Here is a 12083-nt window from a genome sequence, read left to right on the forward strand (position 1 = left end):
GCACAGGCTCCGGACGCGCAGGCGTAGCGGCCATGGCTCACGGGCCCAGCCGCTCCGCGGCACGTGGGATCCTCCCGGACCGGGGCGCGAACCCGGTTCCCCTGCATCGGCAGGCGGACGCGCAACCACTGCGCCACCAGGGAAGCCCCAATAAAGTATTTTTTAATTAAGGTATGTACATTGTGTTTTTTTAAGACATAATGCTGTTGCACACTTAATACACTACAGTACAGTGTAAACATAACTTTTACATGCACTGGGAAACCAAACAATTCACATGACTTGTTTTATTGCAATATTTGCTTTATTGCGGTGGTCTGGAACCAAACCTGCAATATCTCTGAGGTATACCTGTAAATTAGTGGTTGCCTAAGGTTAAGAGAAAGGAGGGGAGGTTAGGAGTAATGGGAGTAACTGCTCATTGGCACAGGGCTTCTTTTTGAGGTGATAAATACTCCAAAATTAGACTATGGTTGATAGTTGCACAACCCTGTGAGTTTATTAAAAACAAAACAAAAAAACACATTGAATTATACATTATTTAAATTATACATTATTAAATTATTTTAATGTACAGGTTTTGTGAATTATATCTCAAAAAAGATATTAAAAACAAACTCCAGCTCAGATTTAGTTTCTTTGCCCAAGGTCATACAGTAAGAAAGTGGAAGAGCTAAGTCCCAAGCCAAAGTATTTCAATACAATAGTGGCTGCCATTTATCAAATGCCAATTATGTGCCAGAGGTTTTACACACTCTCATTTAATTCAACAATTCAGCGAGCTAGACACATCTACCTCCCTTTTCTGGGCGAGGAAACACAAACTTAAGTGAAATAACTTGCCCAAGGTCACAGAGGGAATAAATGAGCCAGAAATTAAAAGTATATGTTCCAGCATTCCAGACATTCAATTAAGACTATCATAACTGCTTTTCCATAACCATGAATGACATCTACTAATATTTACTTAACCTTTTCTTTAAGTCATTTGCTTCTTTTGCCCAACAAAGCCACAGGAAAGAATGAAGGCATAACCTGAGAGGGTAATACTGGGGCTACAGACAGGAGTAGAAAACCTAGAGGATAAGAACGTAAGACTGACATTAACAGCTCCAATGGGAGGAACTGTGGGTAAAGTGCCCACTGAGAGTCAAGGCCTGCTGAGAAGACGGCACAGCCTGAGAAGGGGTGGGAACGGAAAGGAAGGACAAATTCCAAGAGGCAGCAGACTGAGATGAAGGGGAAGAGACTGAGGTGTGTGTAAGTTAGGAACTGAGGGTGGCAAAGGATTTAAGAAAGGAGGCTGAGGTGGAAAAACAGAGATGAAAGCTGAAAGATGAGTAGGGATGGTTAATACGAAAGGGTACAATGAAGTGAGCTGGGAAACCCCCAAACAGGCCAGAGGAAAGTGAGACTGAAGCAGGACACCAGGCTCGGTCTTGAGTAGACTAGAAGCAAGGAAATGTGGGTCAACACCTGGAAGTCCAAGCAGACAGGTCACCACCGTAAAATCTCAAGAAACAAACCAGTAGAAAAAGCTGTCCTACACTTCAGAAAACACTACCCTAGCCAATACTGCTCGAATCAGGAGGTCAAGACTTCTCAAGAGGTCAGTTTGTGGCCAAATTGAACTTAACCAACTAGGTGAAGTAGGTTCCAACACAGCAAAGCTCAGCTTCATTGTGGGTGAAAAGAGGGGACAAGCAACGATGAAAGAAGTTATGGTCAGACAAAAGGAATTCCAAGTTCAAAACCGTGGCTCCAAGACTCTGAGGAAACTAGAAAGTGAGCAGGTAAGGAGTTCTTTTGACTATAATAGAATCTGGAGTCATAGGTAGGTGGAACATTGCTAGTAAGGAAAGAAAATACATACAGGTTGATTAGCAACATTTTAAAAGCAATAATTCAATAGCCAAAACACAGAAGGTTCTAAACCAGTAACACATCAGAACATACAAAATAATCCATGGATTGCTGATCATTTGTAATAGTTAAGCAATCAAGTCAGTACATCTAAATTTGTGAAAATGATATATATAAATTCAGCTTTATGATAAAAGATTAAAAATAAGTTGTTTATTAAGAGGCTATTTAAAATAATTCACAGTTTCTTTAAAATAGCAAGGTGGATTAACCATTACTTAACATATACACAATCTTCCAAAACATTTCTATAATACACTTGTATCATCTTTTCATTTACAACTCCGTACTAGTTTCTAAGTTGGGAAATACTCCCACCACGTTCCCTCTGTTGTCCCCACTACAGTATCAAATGAGAATGTCTGCAAGGTTACAGCCCCCAGCCCTCGTCTACTGAAGTCTCTCGATTCCAGACCTCTCTATTTGAATCATTCAACTAACAGACATGCTGGTTTCTAACTACCTGCCTATAACTTGGATTAGGCTACTTACTGGCTCTGTGTGACTAATACTACACCTGCTGTTCCGATCTGTTCAGCTGGTTTCAACTCCACTGCCCACCCTTCATGCTGCAGTTTGCTTTTACATCCCTTAAAATCCAGCCGTTGTTAACTCTGAAGTCCAACTAACTCCATTTCTCCAGGATGTGAATGTTTATAAAGTTCTCCCAGGCACACTATTCTCACTCTTGGCATGACCCAGTCTGGCACTCTTGGAACTATACACTGCCTAGCATATAAGCTTTCGAAAAGTGGGGGAAACGTCTCACCATTCAGAGAACTATCCAACATAGATGCCTTTTGTTTACCCATCTACGTACACATCCACACCACACACATACATAAAATCTTTCTAAGTCATGTTTGAATTATCTGATTTTATCCTAATTAATTTAGACCAATAAAAATACAATACTGGGGGCTTCCCTGGTGGCGCAGTGGTTGAGAGTCTGCCTGCCGATGCAGGGGACACAGGTTCGCGCCCCGGTCCGGGAGGATCCCACATGCCGCGGAGCAGCTAGGCCCGTGAGCCATGGCCGCTGAGCCTGCGCGTCCGGAGCCTGTGCTCCGCAACGGGAGAGGCCACAACAGTGAGAGGCCAGTGTACCGCAAAAAAAAAAAAAAAAAAAAAAAACAAAAAAACAACCAATACTGAAGATAGCTAAGTAGGTCCTTTCTGACTTTCATCATTTTTAATCCAAGAGTTCCCTCAAAAGGAAAAGAGGGGACTTCCCTGGTGGCGCAGTGGTTAAGAATCCGCCTGCCAATGCAGGGGACACGGGTTCGAGCCCTGGTCCGGGAAGATCCCACATGCCGTGGAGCAGCTAAGCCCGTGTGCCACAACTACTGAGCCTGCGCTCTAGAGCCCTTAAGCCACAAATACTGGAGCCCACGTGCCGCAACTACTGAAGCCCACGTGCCGCAACTACTGAAGCCCGTGTGCCTAGAGCCTGCGCTCCGCAACAAGAGAAGCCACTGCAATGAGAAGCCCGCGCACAGCAACGAAGAGTAGCCCCTGCTCACCACAACTAGAGAAAGCCAGCACATAGCAAGAAAGACCCAATGCAGCCAAAAATAAATAATTTATTTAAAAAAAAAATGTAGTGTTCAACTGTAATAACTTGCATTCTAGGCTTCCAGAACAAGCACTTGTGTCAGAAACAACTGCTTCCTAATTTCCCTTTTTAAATATCTTGTCCTGTGCTGCATGCTTTAATATTATCTGTGACCTTAAATCTGCAAGTGTAGAAAAGACATACCTTTAACTTTATAATAAATCAAAGATGAAACCATCACCAATTAAGAATCTGAACTTAGGGCTTCCCTGGTGGCGCAGTGGTTGAGAGTCCGCCTGCCGACGCAGGGGACACAGGTTCGTGCCCCGGTCCGGGAAGATCCCACATGCCGCAGAGCGGCTAAGCCCGTGAGCCATGGCCGCTGAGCCTGCGTGTCCGGGTGCTCCGCAACGGGAGAGGCCACAACGGTGGGAGGCCCGCGTACCGCAAAAAAAAAAAAAAAAAAAAGAAAAGAAGAATCTGAACTTAAATTTACTGCACAAAAGTGAACTTTAGCTGTGGGAGTAGTAATTCTATCTAGACTTTGCTTTGTATGACAACCAGCATACACAAAGAATCCTGGCAACTTTTCTTAAAATCAGTATCACATAAGGAAGGCAGATGAATCCCTTAATAGTATAACGAAGAACTGGGGCTAGGGACAGGAGTAGAAATCAAACCTAAATTACTTGAGAACTTTAATCATCGTGTACAATATACTGTAACACTTTAAAACATTATAGGTTTAATTAACTGGAAATTTCATTAATTTTCATTTTAAATTAGAAGTATTATTCAGTGATTGGCTTGATGTGAACTCTCCACAGGACACATTATCCAGAACAAAAAGGCTTAATCCTCAACTATTTTCTCCAGGCACAGAACATTTTCCAGGGGCATCTCAGTCTAACCCAGGCATATGAATTTTACATTAGACTAGAAAAACGAAAAGGAAATAAAATGCCGAAAAACCTAATACAACCCAAACCTAACTACTTGGATTATCTGCTTTTTTTTCACTACCATAATCAATGTTCAATTGCATTTTAATGTGTGATTGACCCTAGGGGGACTATGCAACAAAAAAATTATCAATTGTTATATGAATATAAGACATAATTGTACACATAAGTGAGTCATTATTACAGCTATAAGGATCCTTTAAAGATGTACTCATTTCCATTCAAACTTTGGCTTAGTAATTAATATACTCAGTTTATACTAAATTAAAAGGTTTTACATATGTTCTGAATTACAGCAGTAGCCACCTAACCAGTCTTGGGTGTCCCTATTTGTCTTTTACAATCTACTCTTCTAAAACCTGTAATGTAGCGGTTATTTAACTTTGGGGTGTCATGGGCCCCTCAGAAGATCTAATAAAACTATGAACCCTCTTGAGAAAAGTACATATATGCACATTCCCCCTGAAGCTCTTCACAGCCTAGCTTAGACTTCCCATCACCTACCGATCCGTCCAAACTTCTTAACCTTGTATTCCAAGTACTTCATAATGTAGTCACTGTTAATTCAACTAATCTACCTCCAGTCCTTTCCAACTACACCCACCAATCAGGTCTATCTCCTAACTATCCCAACAGAAATATACCATCCTCTTTTTCTGGCTTGCCTTCTGGGTTCCCTCTTGTTGCTTTCCTGCCCAAATATTTGCTCTCAACAAACCCTTTCTGTGGACCTAAAATACCTCCCTTGCCATGAGGGTTTCCCTCTGCCTACAATCAGATCATCTGATCCTTTCTGAATTCGGAATCAAGTTATCTCCATCTCTTACGGAGCACTCCATGTTCTACACTATATCATACAAAGTATTCACAAAAAAAAAAAAAGTCAAGAAACATAGAACACACTTATTTCTGAATTATATATTAGTTACATTTCCAAAGAATATGCTCCATGTTTTTCCTCAACTTCTATAAACCTTTTCATGTGAAGCATCTCATATGCTGTGCATTTATTTATGCATGTCTTCACTCATTTTCTAGCCAATAAGACTCTTAGGGGCAGAGATGGTAACTACTGCACCCTGTGTCCCCCACAATCTACAACACAAAGCAAGGAGTCACTCGATATGGAATACTTGAACATATGGGCATCAGTGTTTTTAGGGCATTTCATACATTCTGTATCCCCAATTATAAGATTTTTCAAGGATCATCTAGATTTTTTTCCTACTGAAAAGTCAAATAATGCTCTACCCTTAGTGAATGCTTGACAAGTGAGAACTTATTTATTCTCATCCATACAATATCTACTCATTGATATGCCAACTTTGTTTAAAAAAAAAAACCAAAAAACAAACCTTCAATATATCAAGAATTCATACCTAATGACCATTAACCCAGGAGGGAACACAAAGATGGCTCCTACACAAAAATAATCCAAATGTGAAAACTACTATCCTTTAGTACTACTGCAAACAAAGTTTAACTTGAGTTATAAAACCAACTCAGAAAACAGAAAAAAACAACATCCAGACTATACATATGCACACTACCAGAGGCAATAAAACAGCACAAAAGTATAGGAACTTTTTTTTAGAAAGTCTTAAACATGGTATAAAAGTTTCTAATTGATTCATGCTAAAAGTATTATGCCAAGTGAAACAAGTCAGACATAAAAGGCCACATATTGTATGATTTCATTTATATGAAATATAACAGGCAAATTCATAGAGATAGAAAGTAGATTAGTGACTGCCAGGAGGTAGGAGGAGGGGAGAACAAGGAGTGACTGGTAATGGCTTTTTTAAAGACTTTTTCTTTTTTAATTTATTCTTGGCTGCGTTGGGTCTTCGTTGCTGCGCGCGGGCTTCTCATTGTGGTGGTTTCTCTTGTTGCAGGGCATGGACTCTAGAGCACAGGCTCAGTAGCTGTGGCGCACGGGCTTAGTTCCTCTACGGCATGTGGGATCTTCCCGGACCAGGGCTTGAACCCGGGTCCCCTGCATTGACAGGTGGATTCTTAACCACTCTGCCACCAGGGAAGTCTGGCTAATGGCTTTTTGGGGTGATGAAAATGTTCTGGAATTAGATAGTGGTAATGGTTGTACAATTTTGTGAATATACTAAAAACTACTGAACATTTTAAAAGGGTGAATTTCATGGTATGCAAATTACATCTCAATTTTTTTTAAGTTTATGACCATTTTGGCTATTTTATCTCAGAGAAAACTGTTTTTTAATAGGAATCTAATTTTATAATAGTTTGTTTCCTCAAGCTGATCTAAATTAGTGGTTATAAACTGGTCTCCCTTTTTAAAACCACGGCTTTAAATTTTTCTCAATGTTATCTACCAACTGGCCAACACTTATAAATAGAATTTTTCATAAGAATCTGTATTTCTGGCTTCCTACAAGAAACTGGAGTTCTGAAAGTACTAGGCACACCTGCACAGAAACAATGGCCTGGAGCTGAGCAGCAGCTAACATACCTGTTATTTGCCATGATCTCCATCACTCCCTATTGCGTCCTAGATAGTGAAGCCAAGTATCAGCTGCCATTTAGCTCTCCAGGTGTGAGTTTGTTACACCTGAACCAAACAAAGACCATCTACCTTTCTTATTAGGGTATACTATGAATCACGGCTGATAAAATGTAAGCCTGTAACTGGTCTAAGGGTACAAATTTCCAGCTATAAAATGAGTAGATCTGGGGATCTAATGTACAGCATGGTGACTATAATTAACAATGGTCTATTATATATACATAATTGAAAGCTGCTAAGAGAAGTAGATCTTAAATGTTATCTACACACACATACATACACACACAAATGGTAATTACATGAGGGGATGGAAATGTTAACTAACTTATTGTGGTAAGCATTTCACAATATATACATGTATAAAATCAAAGCTGTACACCTTAAACTTACATATGTTATATATTAATAATATCTCAATAAAGCCCGAAAATAAATTTTAAATGTAACCATGTATGATTACATTTTTAGTAACTGCAAAGAGAAAAAACCTGACAGTGACACCTGTTGAATAAAACCCTGCAACTGTTACAGAATCGTGCTGTTATAAACACTTTTATGTGGGGGGAAAAAGATCCAGGGACGTTTCCTACAAACAGGAAACAAATTCTTTTCATTTCATTTACAACTGAAAGTTATTTTCACCTACTAATAGAGAATAGCACAGTAGTAACTTCTTACCCCCATATTGGTGTTGGCACAAAATGAGGGAAAGCTGTCTTACTCATTGTCATTGATTGGATATGAAAACAAACTGCTTTATTTACTCAGTGATTTTATGTTTAAACCATCTAGAACCCCCCTGATGCTTATGTGCACAAAGAAAAACAACCCCTACCCACGTTTAGCTTCTACATAATAGACTGTATTTACAAAGATGGAAAAAAGCAAAATACAGGGTGTACATGGAAATAACACAGAAAAGTAGATTCTACTACCTCCTAGCTCAAGTGTAAATGAGGACTGAGCTAAATGCTATGTCAACTACCTTTCAGCTTTAAAATTCTGTGTATTTAAACAGATCTCCTCCTTTCCTCCAAATAAAATAATTCGTCTTGGTCTTCCCTGGTGGCGCAGTGGTTGAGAATCTGCCTGCCAATGCAGGGGATACGGGTTTGAGCCCTGGTCTGGGAAGATCCCACATGCCGCGGAGCAGCTGGGCCCGTGCGCCACAACTACTGCGCCTGCGCGTCTGGAGCCTGTGCTCTGCAACGAGAGGCCCGCACACCGCGATGAAGAGTGGCCCCCGCTTGCCACAACTAGAGAAAGCCCTCGCAGAGAAACGAAGACCCAACACAGCCAAAAATAAATAAATAAATTTATTTTTAAAATAATAATAATAATAATTCGTCTAGCTGAACTGCCTGTCCTGTAGATGGGAAAGGTTAAAATAGTATCTGCATTCCATTTCATTTGTACCATCGCTTTTAACAGCTAATAAAATATCAACACATAAGATGACTTCTAAAAGCAGCTACTCCCTTCCAGGCAAAAACAAACTCATTTCTACATGTCTTCCAAAAGAAAGACCAAATGAGCCAATTACTTAGTAGTTTATTAGAGGTAAACCCCAAGGTTCTTTCCCCCACCCCCGAGCCATACCACTTCATTAACTTGCCCAAATACCTTCAAGTTTACAGGTGACATTTTACATATCATCTTTACCACCAAGTATTAATAGATATTATATAAAACTGGAGTAGCATCACAATTATTTCACAACTGCAATTCCTAAATACACAAATGCAAAGGTGCAATTGGATTTTATGTCCAACTGAAAATACAATCCTGTTTCTGTTTAAACCTGATGGTGAATAAAATGAGATGCTCTCCCAAAAGTTCACCAAATTTCTAACACACATAATCCAAATAACTTTCTTCAAAAGTGTAAGATGAGAAACAAAACAAAAATTGTTACCTCAACTATAAGTTATGGAACCACAAGGTGCCATTATATTGGTAAAGATTAGTGGAGACCCTGGATCTTGAGTTACACACCACTGAGAGTACAACGTGTGTTAACTGTACAGGAATTGGTTTATGCTTTACCTGTTATTCTTTAATAGTGCTGCCCCACAGAACTTTCTGATGATACAGATGCTCCACACCTGTATTGTCCAATATCATAATCAAGAGCCACGTAGGGCTACGGAGCACCTGAAATGTGGCTAGCAGGAATGAAGAACTGAATTTATTTTATTTAAAATTAAAGTTAATTTAGGGACTTCCTTGGTGGTGCAGTGATTAAGAATCCGCCTGCCAATGCAGAGGACACGGGTTCGAGCCCTGGTCCGGGAAGATGCCACATGCCAAGGAGCAACTCTGCCCGTGCACAACTACTGAGCCTGCGCTCTAGAGCCCGAGAGCCACAACTACTGAAGCCCGCGCACCTAGAGCCCATGCTCCGCAACAAAAAAACCCACTGCAATGAGAAGCCTGTGCACCGCAATGAAGAGCAGCCCCCTCTCGCCTCAACTAGAGAAAGCTGGCACACAGCAACAAAGACCCAACGCAGCCAAAAACAAAAAAGTAAATAAATAAATAATAAGATTAATTTAAATTTAAGTTGCCACATGTGGCTAGTGGCTATCATACTGTACAATGCAGTTCCACAATTTGAAATACAAAGTATAAGCTTGACTAAACACTAGAGTTTTTCAAAGTATCATGTCCTGATGATGTTAACACCAACTAAAAACTTCCTGATACCAAATGATACACAAGTTCAGCCATCAGCCTAAACAGAAAAGTCACTTATGAAATGACACTACTTAGATTCAGAATTTAAGGTACAATATTCACTAAGAGACAACATCGAAAAATATATCTCAAGTTTTTCCCCCACTGTTTTTCAAAAGGGGAACTCACTTTCGGAATAGTTTCCCAATACATGCAATTACCTTCCCTTCAAATCTGTTCACTATCTTCTGTTCAGAAAAACAAATGGCAAACATAACTTCTCAGCACTAAGGAGTCTACTGCGATTCGGTATATTTCACACGTTAATTTCCCTTTTCCTTCAAGGAGAGATTCAGATGTTTGGAAACCTCTGCATCGCCTGAAAGCCTTGTTACCCATCGTTCCACGTTTTCAGGTGTACAAGTCATTCTGATACAGTTGCGATTTCGTTCCTAGACACAAAATATTTCCTCAATCCAAGAGTCATGACACTTTACCGCACTTCAGGTATTCTTGTATCAGCTCTTCCTGAGTCAAGAAAAGTAACCAAGATGGTGCACAAGATGTCAGAAGAAAACAAGTGTGGGAACTTGCACGTTGAATAACTACTCCCTGAGCAAAATCTACTTTGACCCAGAGTCGGCCTCGAACTACCCGGCGACGCCAACAAACCAGCAAGGTCGTGACCCTCGGTCACGGCCGCCGGCAGCGCCCCGCCTGGCTGCGGGAAGCCACCTGTTAGGCCCCGGCCTCACCTGGAGAGGAGGCGCGGACCCGGACCCGGACGCGGGCGCCCGGCGCGAGCGCGGACCCGCCCCGCCGGAGGCAGCACGTGGGCTCCCCCGGCCGGGCTGCGCTGACAGGCGGGCCGCCGCGACCCCCGAGGCGCCCCCGCCTCCCTCGCACCGCCCCGCCGAGCGGGCGCCCAGCGGCCCACACCGCCGGCCCCCCCTTCCTCCCGCCTTCCCTCCCACCTCCGGGCCTGCCGCCCCTCGCCTACCTGGTCGCGGAGTTTGAGGAACGCCATGGCGGTCGGCGCCGCCCGGCCACCGCTCCCGCCCCAGGAGCCTCGCCTGCGCCCGGAGGCGGCGGGTCGGCGGCAGTGAGCTGAGGAGTCCGCGGGCAGGGGGCGGCGCCGCCTCCCCGCCGCCCTCCGCAGCCGAGAGGTGAAGAACCGGAGGATCCCACCTCCTCCTCGAGGACTCCCCGCCCTCCTCCTTCCTTTCTTCCTTTTTCCCTCCGCTGTCTCCGCAACTGCTGCCGCCTCACGCCCCCTTCCCAAGACAGCCGGGCAGCCCCCGCGGCCGCCCCGCTCCAGCCCGCGGCAGCCGCGGCATCCAAACTCCACTCCACAATATTACCACCACCGCCCGCCGCGATTGGCGGCCGCGCGGGGGAGAGGCCAGAGTAAGACGGGCGCCCATTGGCCACGCCGCCGCGCTCGCTCGGGCCCCGCCTCCCGGATGGGCAAGGGCGGGGGAGGAAGCCATGAGGGTGGGCGCGGAGCCGGGCGCGCTGGGCGGGGGCGAGCAAGGGAGCGGAGCCGAGGGAGGGGCAGCCAGGTGCCCTGGGCGCGCGCCCTGGGCGAGGTGGGAGGAGCCCGGGCTTGAGGTGCGGGTCCCGGGAAGAGGGGTGGGTAACTGCCCGGGGCTTGCACGTGGAGGGAGCGTGCGAACGCTCCCCAAAACCGGAGGAGACTGCAGGGGCTGGGTGAGGGTCCGGAAAGGGGGTGAGAGGTGGGCACCTGGGGGCTGCTGCCTTCCTTGGAACGGCGAGGGGAGGGTGGCGAACAGGACTCGCACGTGGAGGGGGAGTGAGGATTCGCCCCTGGGCTTCCGCAGGATGCAAGAGCCAAGGGAGTGGGGTGAGAGATGGTCACCGGGAAGCGGCTGTCCTCTCGGGGGTGGGGGGTCGGGCAGGAGGGCAGGGCCGGAGGGAGGGGGGAGGGGGAGCGTGAACTGGCGGAGTCTGGCACGTTGTCTAAGGAGAAAGAGCGCCCCTTTTCTCTCTGGCACGCGCCCCTCCGGACCTGGGGAGGTTAGAGGGGACGTCTGGGGGGGCCGCCCTCCCGCGGGCGGCAACCGTGGGGGAGCGTGGCGATGCTGGCATTCTGAGCAGAAAGGCAGCACCTTCGCAGCCAAACTGGTGTGGACGCCTGAGCCTTTCTCTACCCGCAGTTCCAAACCGAAGCAAGGCTGTGGTTCTCTCCCCAAATCCTCCTGCCTGGCTTGCATTTTTCCCCCTTTCTTCATTTGCATCTGAAGGGTTTTGCCTCCCACTCGAGAGAAATCAATTAAAAAAAAAAAAAGATGTGTTGGATTGCCAATAAATAGCATCCTTGGATGGAGGAGGAGAGGAATGACTCCCCTGCTACACACGCCCCCACGCCACCCCACAGCTCTGAAACGGCTTTTCTTTCTTAGGCAGC

At 44.6% G+C, this 12083-nt stretch overlaps 1 protein-coding gene across 1 annotated transcript in view; it reads right to left on the reverse strand.

Moving 5' to 3' along the window:
- ANKRD28 (ankyrin repeat domain 28) overlaps nucleotides 1-10752 on the reverse strand; it is a 178859-nt gene extending 168107 nt beyond the window's left edge. The window contains exon 1 of the mRNA XM_028490006.2: nucleotides 10656-10752. Within this exon, the coding sequence (XP_028345807.1) occupies nucleotides 10656-10682 (27 nt within the window). The 5' untranslated portion in view covers nucleotides 10683-10752. The remainder of the gene's footprint in view (nucleotides 1-10655) is intronic.
- Nucleotides 10753-12083: the final 1331 nt, after the last annotated feature.

Source organism: Physeter macrocephalus, chromosome 1 (assembly GCF_002837175.3).
Source record: "Physeter macrocephalus isolate SW-GA chromosome 1, ASM283717v5, whole genome shotgun sequence".
In the NCBI taxonomy this organism is placed as follows: Eukaryota; Metazoa; Chordata; class Mammalia; order Artiodactyla; family Physeteridae; genus Physeter; species Physeter macrocephalus.